The 17,032-nt window shown below is 46.6% G+C and overlaps 1 protein-coding gene across 3 annotated transcripts in view; it reads left to right on the forward strand.

Annotated features, from left to right (window-relative positions):
• Positions 1-17,032, forward strand: part of lyst (lysosomal trafficking regulator) — a 220,625-nt gene that overhangs the window by 100,817 nt on the left and 102,776 nt on the right. For all 3 annotated transcript variants that reach the window (XM_045702248.1, XM_045702249.1, XM_045702250.1), the window contains 9 exons: positions 1,567-1,723; positions 1,899-2,072; positions 5,104-5,264; positions 8,408-8,598; positions 10,029-10,274; positions 10,657-10,704; positions 11,237-11,362; positions 15,074-15,223; positions 16,547-16,684. In XM_045702248.1, coding sequence (XP_045558204.1) covers positions 1,567-1,723; positions 1,899-2,072; positions 5,104-5,264; positions 8,408-8,598; positions 10,029-10,274; positions 10,657-10,704; positions 11,237-11,362; positions 15,074-15,223; positions 16,547-16,684 — 1,391 coding nt within the window. The remainder of the gene's footprint in view (positions 1-1,566; positions 1,724-1,898; positions 2,073-5,103; positions 5,265-8,407; positions 8,599-10,028; positions 10,275-10,656; positions 10,705-11,236; positions 11,363-15,073; positions 15,224-16,546; positions 16,685-17,032) is intronic.

A 17,032-nucleotide genomic window follows, 5' to 3' on the forward strand; every position in this document is an offset into this window, starting at 1 on the left:
TAGGATAAAGTAATCCTTCTGTTGGATCAGTTTAACCTCTATGGGCTAGGTGGGACGCTTGCGTCCCACCTACTCAACAGCCAGTGTAATCCCGTGGCGCGATATTCAAATACCTCAAAAATGCAAAAACTTCAATTTTTCAAACATATGACTATTTTACACAATTTTAAAGACAAGAATCTCGTTAATCTAACCACACTGTCCGATTTCAAAAAGGCTTTACAACGAAAGCAAAACATTAGATTATGTCAGCAGAGTACCCAGCCAGAAATAATCAGACACCTATTTTTCAAGCTAGCATATAATGTCACATAAACCCAAACCACAGCTAAATGCAGCACTAACCTTTGATGATCTTCATCAGATGACAACCCTAGGACATTATGTTATACAATACATGCATGTTTTGTTCAATCAAGTTCATATTTATATCAAAAACCATCTTTTTACATTAGCATGTGACTAGCATGTGACTAGCATTCCCACCGAACACTGCCGGTGATTTTACTAAATTACTCACAATAAACGTTCACAAAAAACATAACAATTATTTTAAGAATTATAGATACAGAACTCCTCTATGCACTCGATATGTCCGATTTTAAAATAGCTTTTCGGTGAAAGCACATTTTGCAATATTCTCAGTAGATAGCCCGGCATCACAGGGCTAGCTATTTAGACACCCAGCAAGTTTAGCACTCACCAAAGTCAGATTTACTATAAGAAAAATGTTATTACCTTTGCTGTTCTTCGTCAGAATGCACTCCCAGGACTTCTACTTCAATAACAAATGTTGGTTTGGTCCCAAATAATCCATTGTTATATCAAAATAGCGGCGTTTTGTTCGTGCGTTCAAGACACTATCCGAAAGGGTAAATAAGGGTGACGAGCATGGCGCATTTCGTGACAATTTTTTTTAAAATATTCCATTACCGTACTTCGAAGCATGTCAACCGCTGTTTAAAATCAATTTTTATGCCATTTTTCGCGTAAAAAAGCGATAATATTCCGACCGGGAATCTGCGTTTAGGTAAAAAGAGGAAAGAAAATAAAGCACGGGGTCGACTCGTGCACGCGCCTAAGCCCATAGTACTCTGATCCGCCACTTGCCAAACGCGATAATGTGTTTCAGCCAGAGGCTGCCTCGATATCATTCAGCTTTTTCCCGGGCTCTGAGAGCCTATGGGAGCCGTAGGAAGTGTCACGTTATAGCAAAGATCCTCAGTCTTCAATAAAAAGAGCCAAGATGAACAACAACTTGTCAGACAGGCCACTTCCTGCATGGAATCTTCTCAGGTTTTGGCCTGCCATATGAGTTCTGTTATACTCACAGACACCATTCAAACAGTTTTAGAAACTTTAGGGTGTTTTCTATCGAAAGCCAATAATTATATGCATATTCTAGTTACTGGGCAGGTGTAGTAACCAGATTAAATCGGGTACGTTTTTTATCCGGCCGTGTCAATACTGCCCCCTAGCCCTAACAGGTTAACAGAAGTAATCACAGCTTCTATTATCTTTCTATTGAAATGTGGATGGATTTGTATGTTTTTCTCTGCCCTCCAGAGGAGGGGAAGGCTCCTACGTTGGAGCCAAACCTGGGGGCCACCCCGGATGGGCAGAGGGTGGTGGTGGAGAGCCTGATGCACGTTCTCTCCATGGGCTCCAAAGCTATGATGCTGCAGGTCTGGGCTGACCTCTCCACTGGAGTATTCACTTTCAGGTGGGCAGCAAAGGAGGCCGATGTGATACATTTGACTGACTGGCTGGCTGACTGGCTGGCTGGTTGATTGACTGATTTGCTGACTTGATTGATTGATTTGCTGACTGATTGACTGTCTGACTGATTGACTAGCTGACTGAGTGACTAACTTATTTGCCCTGTCTCCTCTCCTCAGGATGTGTATTGACCCTAATGATGAGATGAAGGCGGGGCTACTGGCCCAGGCAGAGTCAGGGGAGGGTCTAGTCCCACCTGGCAGTTGGCATCACCTGGGTATCAGCTACACCCAGCAGCCTGAGGGCAAGAAGAACATCCATGGACGCCTGGCACTATGGGTCAACGGAGTCAGGTAGAACCCTTTATTCCCCCTGGCACTATGGGTCAACGGAGTCAGGTAGAACCCTTTATTCCCCCTGGCACTATGGGTCAACGGAGTCAGGTAGGATTTCTCCCCTGGCACTATGGGTCAACGGAGTCAGGTAGGATACTTTATTCCCCCTGGCACTATGGGTCAACGGAGTCAGGTAGGATCCTTTATTCCCCCTGGCACTATGGGTCAACGGAGTCAGGTAGAACCCTTTATTCCCCCTGGCACTATGGGTCAACGGAGTCAGGTAGAACCCTTTATTCCCCCTGGCACTATGGGTCAACGGAGTCAGGTAGAACCCTTTATTCCCCCTGGCACTATGGGTCAACGGAGTCAGGTAGAACCCTTTATTCCCCATGGCACTATGGGTCAACGGAGTCAGGTAGGATACTCTATTCCCCCTGGTACTATGGGTCAACAGAGTTAGGTCGGACCCTTTATTCCCACTGGCACCATGGGTCAACGGAGTCAGGTAGGATCCTTTATTCCCCCTGGCACTATGGGTCAACGGAGTCAGGTAGGAACTTTATTCCCCCTGGCACTATAGGTCAACTATAGGTCAACAGAGTCAGGTAGAACCCTTTATTCCCTTTGGCACTATGGGTCAACGGAGTCAGGTAGAACCCTTTATTCCCTTTGGCACTATGGGTCAACGGAGTCAGGTAGAACCCTTTATTCCCCCTGGTACTATGGGTCAACGGAGTCAGGTAGAACCCTTTATTCCCCCTGGCACTATGGGTCAACGGAGTCAGGTAGGAACTTTATTCCCCCTGGCACTATAGGTCAACTATAGGTCAACAGAGTCAGGTAGAACCCTTTATTCCCTTTGGCACTATGGGTCAACGGAGTCAGGTAGAACCCTTTATTCCCTTTGGCACTATGGGTCAACGGAGTCAGGTAGAACCCTTTATTCCCCCTGGTACTATAGGTCAACGGAGTCAGGTAGGATATTCCCCCTGGCACTATGGGTCAACAGAGTCAGGTATAACCCTTTATTCCCCCTGGCACTATGGGTCAATGGATTCAGGTAGGAACTTTATTCCCCCTGGCACTATGGGTCAACGGAGTCAGTAGGATATTCCCCCTGGCACTATTGGTCAACGGAGTCAGGTAGGATATTCCCCCTGGCACTATGGGTCAACAGAGTCAGGTAGGATCCTTTATTCCCCCTGTCACTATGGGTCAACGGAGTCAGGTAGGATCCTTTATTCCCCCTGGCCCTATGGGTCAACGGAGTCAGGTAGAACCCTTTATTCCCCCTGGCACTATGGGTCAACGGAGTCAGGTAGAACCCTTTATTCCCCCTGGCACTATGGGTCAACAGAGTCAGGTAGGATCCTTTATTCCCCCTGTCACTATGGGTCAACAGAGTCTGGTAGGATCCTTTATTCCCCTGGCACTATGGGTCAACGGAGTCAGGTAGGATATTCCCCCTGGCACTATGGGTCAACGGAGTCAGGTAGGATATTCCCCCTGGCACTATGGGTCAACGGAGTCAGGTAGGATATTCCCCCTGGCACTATGGGTCAACGGAGTCAGGTAGGATATTCCCCCTGGCACTATGGGTCAACGGAGTCAGGTAGGATATTCTCCCTGGCACTATGGGTCAACGGAGTCAGGTAGGATATTCCCCCTGGCACTATGGGTCAACGTAGTCAGGTAGAATCCTTTATTCCCCCTGGCACTATGGGTCAACAGAGTCAGGTAGGATCCTTTATTCCCCCTGGCACTATGGGTCAACAGAGTCAGGTAGGATCCTTTATTCCCCCTGGCACTATGGGTCAACAGAGTCAGGTATAACCCTTTATTCCCCCTGGCACTATGGGTCAATGGATTCAGGTAGGAACTTTATTCCCCCTGGCACTATGGGTCAACGGAGTCAGTAGGATATTCCCCCTGGCACTATTGGTCAACGGAGTCAGGTAGGATATTCCCCCTGGCACTATGGGTCAACAGAGTCAGGTAGGATCCTTTATTCCCCCTGTCACTATGGGTCAACGGAGTCAGGTAGGATCCTTTATTCCCCCTGGCCCTATGGGTCAACGGAGTCAGGTAGAACCCTTTATTCCCCCTGGCACTATGGGTCAACGGAGTCAGGTAGAACCCTTTATTCCCCCTGGCACTATGGGTCAACAGAGTCAGGTAGGATCCTTTATTCCCCCTGTCACTATGGGTCAACAGAGTCTGGTAGGATCCTTTATTCCCCCTGGCACTATGGGTCAACGGAGTCAGGTAGGATATTCCCCCTGGCACTATGGGTCAACGGAGTCAGGTAGGATATTCCCCCTGGCACTATGGGTCAACGGAGTCAGGTAGGATATTCCCCCTGGCACTATGGGTCAACGGAGTCAGGTAGGATATTCCCCTGGCACTATGGGTCAACGGAGTCAGGTAGGATATTCTCCCTGGCACTATGGGTCAACGGAGTCAGGTAGGATATTCCCCCTGGCACTATGGGTCAACGTAGTCAGGTAGAATCCTTTATTCCCCCTGGCACTATGGGTCAACAGAGTCAGGTAGGATCCTTTATTCCCCCTGGCACTATGGGTCAACAGAGTCAGGTAGGATCCTTTATTCCCCCTGGCACTATGGGTCAACGGAGTCAGGTAGAACCCTTTATTCCCCCTGGCACTATGGGTCAACGGAGTCAAGTAGAACCCTTTATTCCCCCTGGCACTATGGGTCAACGGAGTCAGGTAGGATCCTTTATTCCCCCTGGCACTATGGGTCAACGGAGTCAGGTAGAACCCTTTATTCCCCATGGCACTATGGGTCAACGGAGTCAGGTAGGACCCTCTCAAGATGGCCTTGACGACATGCTTGTTTCTGTAAAGATAACCCAGACTAAAGATGGCCTTGACGACATGCTTGTTTCAATAATGACAGTCTGGACTAAAGCAGAATTGTGTTCATTGGGGAATCGTTCCTTTTTTCTGTCCATTTTCTTCAATTTGACACCTAATGAACATGACCATTTAGTGTTTTTCTTGTTCTCTGATTGGTCCCCATCCAGGAAGTGTGAGGTGTCTCTGGACTACACGTTACCCAGGAAGTCCAGCCTGTCTTCAGACAGCAACAAGACCTTCTGTCTGCTGGGACACTGTACGGGACACAGTGAGGACGTGACCAGACAGGGTGGACAGTACGACATGGGCACTGTGCTGCTCTTTAACGGTACCAAGCTGTGTGTGTGTGTGTGTGTGTGTGTGTGTGTGTGTGTGTGTGTGTGTGTGTGTGTGTGTGTGTGTGTGTGTGTGTGTGTGTGTGTGTGTGTGTGTGTGTGTGTGAGAGAAAGAGAGCTCCTCTGAGGTCTCACCATTAAGAAAAAGAGCTGTACAACCCATAAGGAATAAGTGAAACATACACATTCAACAACCAGTAATACAGCACGTATCCTGCCCTGGCCTGAGCTAGCCTTGGCTGGCATCCTGCCCTGGCCTGAGCTAGCCTTGGCTGGCATCCTGCCCTGGGCTGAGCTAGCCTTGGCTGGCATCCTGCCCTGACCTGAGCTAGCCTTGGCTGGCATCCTGCCCTGGGCTGAGCTAGCCTTGGCTGGCATCCTGCCCTGGGCTGAGCTAGCCTTGGCTGGCATCCTGCCCTGGGCTGAGTCTGTCTGTATTTTAATCTGTCCCAGCCAACGCCTTTGTACCTTTTCTCTCTCACTTGCACACATCTGTCTCTGTGTTGTTGGGGCTATAACTCAACACTGCTCTCTCTGTTGTTGTTGGGGCTATAACTCAACATTGCTCTCTGCTGGTCATTTAAAGCATATCTTTTTTTTAAAAGCTTTAATTAACTAGGCAAGCTAGTTAAGAAGAAATTATTATTTACAATGACGGCCTACACCGGGCAAATCCGGACGACGCTGGGCGAATTGTGCGCCGCCCTATGGGACTCCCAATCACGGCCGGTTGTGATACAGCCTGAAATGGAACCAGGGACTGTTGTGCTACCTCTGGATGCAGTGCCTTAGACTGCTGTGATACAGCCTGGAATGGAACCGGGAACTGTAGTGCCCCCTCTAGATGCAGTGCCTAAGACCTCTGTGATACAGCCTGGAATGGAACCGGGGACTGTAGTGCCCCCTCTAGATGCAGTGCCTTAGACCGCTGCGCCACTCGGGAGCATGGCTCTGCTTCTTTCTCACTTCGATGATAGCCAGCTCCATGGTAACATATTGATGCTGGGTCTCTTTGGTAATAGTACTTGTGCATAGAGTTGTATGGTTTGTTTAACTTTGCAATCATTGGTTTTTGTTTAGCATCCATTTTACAGAGTCTCAGCATCACTCTGTTACCGTGGAGTTGACATTGTTATTCCATCTCTCGCAAATACTGTTGAAGTTGGAAGTTTACATACACCTTAGCAAATACATTTAAACTCAGTTTTTCACAATTCCTGACATTTAATCCTAGTAAAAATTCCCTGTTTTAGGTCAGTTAGGATCAGCACTTTATTTTAAGAATGTGAAATGTCAGAATAATAGTAGAGAGAATGATTTATTTCAGCTTTTATTTCTTTCATCACATTCCCAGTGGGTCAGAAGTTTACATACACTCAATTAGTATTTGGTAGCATTGCCTTTAAATTGTTTAACTTGGGTCAAATTTTTCGGGTTGCCTTCCACAAGCTTCCCACAATAAGTTGGGTGAATTTTGGCTCATTCCTCCTGACAGAGCTGGTGTAACTGAGTCAGGTTTGTAGGCCTCCTTGCTCGCACACACTTTTTCAGTTCTGCCCACAAATCTTCTATGGGATTGAGGTCAGGGCTTTGTGATGTCCACTCCAATACCTTGCCTTTGTTGTCCTTAAGCCATTTTGCCACAACTTTGGAAGTATGCTTGGGGTCATTGTCCATTTGGAAGACCCATTTGCGACCAAGCTTTAACTTCCTGACTAATGTCTTGAGATGTTGCTTCAATATATCCACATAATTTTCCTGCCTCATGATGCCATCTATTTTGTGAAGTGCACCAGTCCCTCCTGCAGCAACGCACCCCCACAACATGATGCTGTCACCCCCGTGCTTCACGGTTGGGATGGTGTTCTTCGGCTTGCAAGCGTCCCCCTTTTTTCTCCAAACATAAAAATGGTCATTATGGCCAAACAGTTCTATTTTTGTTCCATCAGACCAGAGGACATTTCTCCAAAAAGTACGATCTTTGTCCCCATATGCAGTTGCAAACCATAGTCTGGCTTTTTTATGGTTGTTTTGGAATCGTGGCTTCTTCCTTGCTAAGCGGCCTTTCAGGTTATGTCGATATAGGACTCGTTTTACTGTGGCTATAGATACTTTTGTACCCGTTTCCTCCAGCATCTTCACAAGGTCCTTTGCTGTTGTTCTGGGATTGATTTGCACTTCTTGCACCAAAGTACGTTCATCTCTAGGAGACATAATGCGTCTCCTAACTGAGCGGTATGACAGCTACGTGGTCCCATGGTGTTTATACTTGCATACTATTGTTTGTACAGATGAATGTGGTACCTTCAGGTATTTGGAAATTGCTCCAAGGATGAACCAGACTTGTGGAGGTCTACAATTTTTGTCTTGAGGTCTTGGCTGATTTCTTTTGATTTTCCCATGATGTCAAGGCACTGAGTTTGAAGGTAGACCTTGAAATACATCCACAGGTACACCACCAATTGACTCAAATGATGTCTATTAGCCTATCAGAAGCTTTAAAGCCATGACATAATTTTCTGGAATTTTCCAAGCTGTTTAAAGGCACAGTCAACTTAGTGTATGTAAACGTCTGACCCACTGGAATTGTGATACAGTGAATTATAAGTGAAATAATCTGTCTGTAAATAATTGTTGGAAATATTACTTGTGTCATGCACAAAGTAGATGTCCTAACCGACTTGCCAAAACTATAGTTTGCTAACAAGATATTTGTGGAGTGGTTGAAAAACAAGTTTTAATGGCTCAAACCTACATGTCTCTTATTAAATATTTTTCATTGTAAAAGGCACATCTTACTTGCTGTCAACTTCTCAAGCTGTGTGGTATGGCCAGGGTGTTTTTATTGTGTAAGGTAGTCTTGTTGCTAGCATGTTGACCAGCTTCCTGAGCTGGAGAACAGGGCTGTTCTCTGGGACCATGCCTTCTGGAGAACAGGGCTGTTCTCTGGGACCATGCCTTCTGGAGAACAGGGCAGTTCTCTGGGACCATGCCTTCTGGAGAACAGAGGTGTTCTCTGGGCTGGAGAACAGGGGTGTATTCATTCTGCCTATTCTGTTGCAAAACATTTCTTAAACGAAATGAATTGAGGAGGGACTTAGCTGAATTTGTCTCTGTCTGTCCCTCTCCCCACTAGGCTCCCGTATCGGGTCAGAGGAGGCATTCTACCTGTATGCCTCTGGTCCAGACCTCACTTCTATCATGCCATGTAAGTACGGTAAGCCCAGTGGGACCTTCTCCAAGTACGTCACCACGGACGGGTTGAAGTGTGACACTGTCAGAGAGCTAATGATGAAGAACAAGGATGTGGACACAGCAGCTCTCATAGTAAGTCTGAGTCCCTCTGTCTGCTAATAATACACAGTACCAGTCAAAAGTTTGGACACGTCTACTCATTCCAAGGTTTTTCTTTATTCTTACTATTTTTTTTACATTGTAGAATAATAGTGAAGATATCAAAACTATGAAATAACACATGGAATCATGTAGTAACCAAAATAGTGTTAAGAAATTATATTTTATATTCTTCAAAGTAGCCACCCTTTGCCTTGATGACAGCTTTGCACAATCTTGGCATTCTCACAACCAGCTTCACCTGGAATGCTTTTCTATCAGTCTTGAAGGAGTTCCCACATATGCTGAGCACTTGTTGGCTATTTTTCCTTCACTCTGCGGTCCAACTCATCCCAAACCATCTCAATTGGGTTGAGGTCGGGTGATTGTGGAGGCCAGGTCATCTGATGCAGCACTCCATCTCTCTCCTTCTTGGTCAAACAGCCCTTACACAGCCTGGAGGTGTGTTGGGTCATTGTCCTGTTGAAAACAAATGATAGTCCCACTAAGCACAAACCAGATGGGATGGCGTATTGCTGCAGAATGCTGTGGTAGCCATGCTGGTTAAGTCTGCCTTGAATTCTAAATAAATCACAATGTCACCAGCAAAGCACCATCACACCTCCTTCTCCATGCTTCACTGTGGGAACCACACATACAGAGATCATCCGTTCACCTACTCTGCGTCTCAGAAAGACACGGCGGTTGGAACCAAAAATCGCAAATTTGGACTCATCAGACCAAAGGACAGATTTCCACTGGTATAATGTCCATTGCTCGTGTTTTTTGGTCCAAGCAAGTCTCTTCTTATTATTGGTGTTCTTTAGTAGTGGTTTCTTTACAGCCATTCGGCCATGAAGGCCTGATTCACACAGTCTCCTCTGAACAGTTGATGTTGATATATCTGTTACTTGAACTCTGTGAAGCATTTATTTGGGCTGCAATTTCTGAGGTTGGTAACTCTAATGAACTTATCCTCTGCTGCAGAGGTAACTCTGGGTCTTCCTTTCCTGTGGCGGTCCTCATGAGAGCCAGTTTCATCATAGTGCTTGATGGTTTTTGCAACTGTACTTGAAGAAACTTTCAAAGTTCTTGACATTTTCCGGATTGACTGACCTTCATACTATATCTCTATGTTTCTATAGGAGTGTCTGGCAGTAGTGTCTGTGTTCTATGATATTATATATCTATGTTTCTATAGCACGGTCTGTGTGTGGTGTATCTATGACATTCTGTCTCTGTTTCTTTAGGAGTGTCTGTGTGGCATATCTATGATACTATAACTATGTTTCTATTGGAGTGTCTGTAGTATATCTATGATACTATATATCTATGTTTCTACAGGAGTGTCTGGCAGTAGTGTACGCCCCCAGCAGCCCCAGGGTGTATACCATCTATGATACTATATCTCTATGTTTCTACAGGAGTGTCTGGCAGTAGTGTACGCCCCCAGCAGCCCCAGGGTGTATACCATCTATGAGCCAGTGATCCGTCTGAAGGGCCAGGCTAAGACCGTGGTGTCTCAGAGACCCTTCAGCTCTAGAGAGGTCCAGTCTGCAGTGCTGGAGACACACATACTCAGGACCATGTTGCCTGTAGAACCACAGGGCCTGCAGAACGTCCTACACAAGAGAGGAGGAACCGGGGCCTTCGTATTCCTCTTTGCACGGGTAGGACATAGTCTACATACTATTAATAGGAGGAACCGGGGCCTTCATAGTCCTCTTTGGGTCTATTGATGATGTTAGTCTCTCTGCTGGTTTCATTTGGCCTGGAAAGCTTTTTTCTGTATTTTTGTGAGGAAGCTTCTTGAACGTAACTGTCATTTCATTTCTACTTGAAGGAAATTTACACAAGATAGGTTGGATTCACTGTGTTCTTCTCAATGTGTTCTTATTAAGCCAATCTCTCTCTTTCTGTTGTCATGTCCCTCCCCTCTCCATCTCTCTCTTTCTCTCGTGTGTGTGTGTGTGTGTGTGTGTGTGTGTGTGTGTGTGTGTGTGTGTGTGTGTGTGTGTGTGTGTGTGTGTGTGTGTGTGTGTGTGTTTCCAGGTGGTGGAGCTAAGTGACAGTGAGCAGACCCAGGCCCTAGCTCTCCAGGTACACAGATATCCTCATTAAATCAGTGCTTCTCAGACTTCTCCTCTGGCATCTCCAGACGTTTCACACTGTTGTGGTAGCTCTGAACTAGCTCACCTGATTCACCTTGTCAAGGGCTTGATGATTAGTTGACAAGTGGAATCAGGTGCTAGCTCTGGAATAATCACATACCTGGAACAACTGGATGTCCCAGAGGAGAGGTTTGAGAACCACTGGGTTAAATTATTGTCTGGCTAGCAGGTTAACAAAGCACCTGTGCCGATATAAATGCAAATTAATAGTTTTTTACAATATTCGACCATATTTGATCTCGAATGAAAGTTCTCCTTTACCAAGGTGGATAGTTTTGGCGTGTTACTGGGACCCCAGTGAGTTGTAACGTGGCGTGTTACTGGGACCCCAGTGAGTTGTAACGTGGCGTGCTACTGGGACCCCAGTGAGTTGTAACGCGGCGTGCTACTGGGACCCCAGTGAATTGTAATATGTAATTCTATGTCCATTCTAGAGTTGTAATATGTAATTCTATGTCCAGGTGCTACTCTCTCTGGCCAAGTACAACCAGCACCGTATCAATGAGATGGACTGTTACCATGGTTACTCCATGATACACCAGGTCCTCATCAAGTCCAAGTGCATCGTGGGATACCATATTCTCAAGGTGAGTCATGTGACCAGGCATATGATGAATCCTTGTATTGGTTTTTGCTGTTGTTGGTCCTGTTGATGCTCTGAATCCCCATGGATCAGTTTCATATCATCTAGTCCTTGGTCCTGTTGGTGCTCTGAATCCCCATGGATCAGTTTCATATCATCTAGTCCTTGGTCCTGTTGGTGCTCTGAATCCCCATGGATCAGTTTCATATCATCTAGTCCTTGGTCCTGTTGGTGCTCTGAATCCCCATGGATCATTTTCATATCATCTAGTCCTTGGTCCTGTTGGTGCTCTGAATCCCCATGGATCATTTTCATATCATCTAGTCCTTGGTCCTGTTGGTGCTCTGAATCCCCATGGATCATTTTCATATCATCTAGTCCTTGGTCCTGTTGGTGCTCTGAATCCCCATGGATCAGTTTCATATCATCTAGTCCTTGGTCCTGTTGGTGCTCTGAATCTCCATGGATCAGTTTCATATCATCTAGTCCTTGGTCCTGTTGGTGCTCTGAATCCTCATGGATCAGTTTCATATCATCTAGTCCTTGGTCCTGTTGATGCTCTGCTCTGAATCCCCGTGGATCAGTTTCAAATCATCTCGTCTGCTTTGGGCCTCAGTTATCTGATATGTGTGTGCAGTGAGTTGCTACTACTGCAACTGTGATATCCAATGGTTTTCTCTGCTGAGAGGCAGTGTACTGATGTTCCTGTATTTTACCTGAGCTGAGTAATGACATCAATGCCTGCCTGCCTGTTGGTCTGTCTGCCTGCCTGCCTGCCTGTTGGTCTGCCTGCCTGTCGGTCTGCCTGTTGGTCTGCCTGCCTGCCTGTCGGTCTGCCTGTTGGTCTGCCTGCCTGCCTGTCGGTCTGCCTGTTGGTCTGCCTGCCTGCCTGTCGGTCTGCCTGTCGGTCGGTCTGCCTGCCTGCCTGCCGGTCTGCCTGTCGGTCGGTCTGCCTGCCTGCCTGCCGGTCTGCCTGCCGGTCAGTCTGTCTGTCTGCCTGTCTGTCGGTCTGCCTGTCTGTCTGCCTGTCGGTCTGCCTGTCGGTCTGTCTGCCTGTCTGTCTGTCTGTCTGTCTGTCTGTCTGTCTGTCTGTCTGTCTGTCTGTCTGTAACTGCTGGGTGAAAACATCGATGCTGTCTGTATTCATCCGTGCATCTGTTTCTGTGTGTAGGACATTGTGAAAACAGAAGTAGGTCTGGTGATGTATTGCCACTGCAGTGGACGTTATAAATGGACCTGGCTGTGGCCTGCTCAATAGAGGCAGGGTGTCTCAGGAGAATGGAAACGCCAGTAGTGTTGACAGACAGATTGAGATTCCACTTGCGATATAGATCAAAACACTTGGGTGAACTGTTGGAATCATTGAAATACAGTGTGTTCATAAAGTATTCAGACCCCTTAACTTTTCCCACATTTTGTTACGTTACAGCCTTATTCCAAAATTGATTCAATTGTTTTTTCCTTCAACAATCTACACACAATACCCCCCTATGTCTATGTATATGGGGCAGCAGCCTCTAAGGTGCAGGGTTGAGTAACCAGGTGGTAGCCGCCTAGTGATGGCTATTTAACACTCTGATTGACTTGAGATAGAAGCTGTTTTTCAGTCTCTCGGTCCCAGCTTTGATGCACCTGTACTGACCTCGCCTTCTGGATGATAGTGGGGTGAACAGGCAGTGGCTCGGGGGGTTGTTGTCCTCGTTGAACTTTTTGGCCTTCCTGTGACATCGGGTGCTGTAGGTGTCCTGGAGGGCAGGTAGTTTGCCCCCGGTGATGTGTTGGGCAGACCGCACCACCCTCTGGAGAGCCCTGGATTTGCCGTAGCTGGCGGTGATATAGCCTGACAGGGTGTGCTCAATTGTGCATCTGTAAAAGTTAAGGGTTTTAGGGGCCAAGCCAATTTTTTTCAGGCTCCTGAGGTTGAAGAGGTGCTGTTGCTTCTTCTTCACCACGCTGTCTGTGTGGGTGGACCATTTTCAGTTTCAGTGATGTGTACACCGAGGAACTTGAAGCTTTCCATCTTCTCCACTGCAGTACCATCGATGTGGATAGAGGCATGCTCTGCTGTTTCCTGAAGTCCACGATCAGCTCCATCATTTTGTTGATGTTGAGGGAGAGGTTATTTTCCTGGCACCACTACACCAGGGCCCCCACTTCCCTGTCGGCCGTCTCGTCATTGTTGGTAATCAGGCCTACTACTGTTGTGTCGTCTGCAAACTTGATGATTGAGTTGGAGGCATGGCCACACAGTCATGGGTGAACAGTGAGTACAAGACGGGGCTGAGCACGCACCCTTGTGGTGCCCCTGTGTTGAGGATCAGCGAAGTGGAGGTGTTGTTTCTTACCTTCACCACCTGGGGACAGCCCATCAGGAAGTCCAGGACCAAGTTGCACAGGGCAGGGTTCAGACCCAGGGCCTCCAGCTTAATAATGAGCGTGGAGGGTACTATGGTGTTGAAGGCTGAGCTGTAGTCAATGAACAGCATTGTATATGTCCGTAAACACTCCAGCCAGCTGGTCTGCACATGCTCTTAGGACATGGCTTGGGATGTCGTCTGGGCAGCCTTGCGAGGGTTAACACGCTTAAATATCTTACTCACGTCGGTCACAGAGAAGGAGAGCCCACAGTCCTTGGTAGCGGGCCGCGTTGTTGGCTCTGTGTTATCCTCAAAGCGTGGGAAGAAGATGTTTAGCTTGTCCGGAAGCAAGACATCGGTGTTGGGGACGTGGCTGGTTTTCTTTTTGTAGTCCGTGATAGTCTGTAGACACTGCCACATACGTCTCGTGTCTGAGCCGTTGAATTGTGACTCCACTTTGTCTCTATACTGATGTTTTGCCTGTTTGATTGCCTTACGGAGGGAATAGCTACACTGTTTGTATTCAACCATATTCCCAGTTACCTTGCCATGGTTAAATGCAGTGGTTCGTGCTTTCAGTTTTGCGTGAATGCTGCCTTCTATCCACAGTTTTTGGTTTGGGTAGATTTTAATAGTCACAGTGGGTACAACATCTCCTATACACTTCCTGATGAACTCAGTCACCATATCCGTGTGTTCGTCTATGTTATTTTCAGAGGCTACCCGGAACATATCCCAGTCCGCATGATCGAAACAATCTTGATGCATGGATTCCGATTGGTCAGACCAGCGCTGAATAGACCTTAGCACGTGTACTTCCTGTTTGAGTTTATGCCTATAGGAAGGGAGGAGCAAAATGGAGTCGTGATCAGATTTGCCAAAGGGAGGGCGGGGGAGGGCCTTGTAGGCATTTTGAAAAGTTGAGTAGCAGTGGTTCAGTGTTTTCCCAGCGTGAGTACTAAAGTCAATGTGTTGGTAGAATTTCGGTAGAGTTTTCCTCAGATTTACTCTAATATGGTCATACATTTGGCAGGAGGTTAGGTTAGGAAGTGCAGCTCAGTTTCCACCTCATTTTGTGGGCAGTGTGCACATATCCTGTCTTCTCTTGAGAGCCAGGTCTGCCTACGGCGGCCTTTCTCAATAGCAAGGCTATGCTCACTGAGTCTGTACATAGTCAAAGCTTTCCTTAAGTTTGGGTCAGTCATAGTGGTCAGGTATTCTGCCAATGTGTACTCTCTGTTTAGGGCCAAATAGCATTCTAGTTTGTTAGTTAATTATTTCCAATGTGTCAAGTATTTATCTTTTTGCTCTTCTCTTCTTCTCTCTGTCTCTCTCTCTGTCTCTCTGTCTGTCTGTAGACCTTGTTAGATGGGAGCTGTAGTAGTCCTATCTTAACTCTAGGGGAAGACGGTCAGTTCCACCTGGACACAGAGTCTACAGCCGTGGTCCAGGACATCAAGCTGCTGTCTGAGGTTCTGCTGGACTGGAAGATCTGGGCCAAGGCTCAGGTAAACTCAGTGATGGATGCATGGGCAGGTATTTAGTATTACTGTATACCAGGATATTTTGAAATACTGCAGGTAGGATTTACCAATACCATTTGAAACACAAGTTATTTATATTTTCTTAAAACTGTGTGCTTTAACGCTGTCTTTTAGAAGAGTTTGTGGTCATATGCACATCCTTAAAAACATGAGTGCTGGGCTAATAAAGAATACTACGAAAGAACAGCCAGGCCCGTGCGCCTGTCAGAGGACAGCCAGGCCCGTGCGCCTGTCAAAGCTCCCAATTCACCACTTTATTGACAACGTTGGATGTTGGTCAGTTTGGGATTGAAACGTTGTCAATAAAGCTGTGAAATGGGAGCATAAGCAGCTTTGCTGTTGTTTAACTGTCTTTCACCTCTTTATCAGTCAGATCTATGGGAGATCCTGCTAGCAGCCCTCGATCTTCATCAGGGTATACTACCATTTCAGGGTTAGGGTCAGGGTATACCACCATTTCAGGGTTAGAGTCAGGGTATACCACCCATTTCAGGGTTAGGGTCAGGGTTGGGTTAGGGTCAGGGTTGGGTTAGGGTCAGGGTTGGGTTAGGGTTGGGTTAGGGTCAGGGTCGGGTCAGGGTTAGGGTCAGGGTTGGGTTAGTGTTGGGTTAGTGTTAGAGTCAGGGTTGGGGTCAGGGTTTGGGTTAGGTTTGGGTTGGGGTCAGGGTTAGGGTCAGGGTTACTGTAGCTGTGTATTAATACATGTTATGTCTCTCTAACAGGGTCAGGGTTAGGGTCAGGGTTACAGTAGCTGTGTATTAATAAATGTTATGTCTCTCTAACAGGGTCAGGGTTAGGGTCAGGGTTACAGTAGCTGTGTATTAATACATGTTATGTCTCTCTAACAGGGTCAGGGTTAGGGTCAGGGTTACAGTAGCTGTGTATTAATACATGTTATGTCTCTCTAACAGGGTCAGGGTTAGGGTCAGGGTTACAGTAGCTGTGTATTAATACATGTTATGTCTCTCTAACAGGGTCAGGGTTAGGGTCAGGGTTACAGTAGCTGTGTATTAATACATGTTATGTCTCTCTAACAGGGTCAGGGTTAGGGTCAGGGTTACAGTAGCTGTGTATTAATACATGTTATGTCTCTAACAGGGTCAGGGTTAGGGTCAGGGTTACTGTAGCTGTGTATTAATACATGTTATGTCTCTCTAACAGGGTCAGGGTTAGGGTCAGGGTTACTGTAGCTGTGTATTAATACATGTTATGTCTCTCTAACAGGGTCAGGGTTAGGGTCAGGGTTACAGTAGCTGTGTATTAATACATGTTATGTCTCTCTAACAGGGTGGTGTCTGGGAGACTCTGCTGGCAGCGTTAGAGATCCTCATCAGGGTTCACCACCCCCAGCAGGTGTTCAACATCAGACAGTTTCTCAAAGCCCAGGTGGTCCACCGCTTCCTGCTCACCTGTCAAGTACTACAGGTAAGAACCTTATATCCGTTCTGAATGAACAAGATGCATTTAGAAAGCAACTTTTTTTACTAACTAATCATGTTGCAGCAATGTTTTCACTGCTGTAGTGGCTCTGGATCAGAGAATCTGCTAAATGACTCACTACTGTATTGGCTCTGGATCAGAGAGTCTGTTAAATGACTCACTACTGTAGTGGCTCTGGATCAGAGAGTCTGTTAAATGACTCACTACTGTAGTGACTCTGGATAAGAGTGTCTGCTAAATGACTCACTACTGTAGTGACTCTGGATCAGAGAGTCTGCTAAATGACTCACTACTGTAGTGGCTCTGGATCAGAGAGTCTGCTAAATGACTCAC

The sequence above is a fragment of the Salmo salar genome, chromosome ssa19, assembly GCF_905237065.1.
Source record: "Salmo salar chromosome ssa19, Ssal_v3.1, whole genome shotgun sequence".
Lineage (NCBI taxonomy): Eukaryota > Metazoa > Chordata > Actinopteri > Salmoniformes > Salmonidae > Salmo > Salmo salar.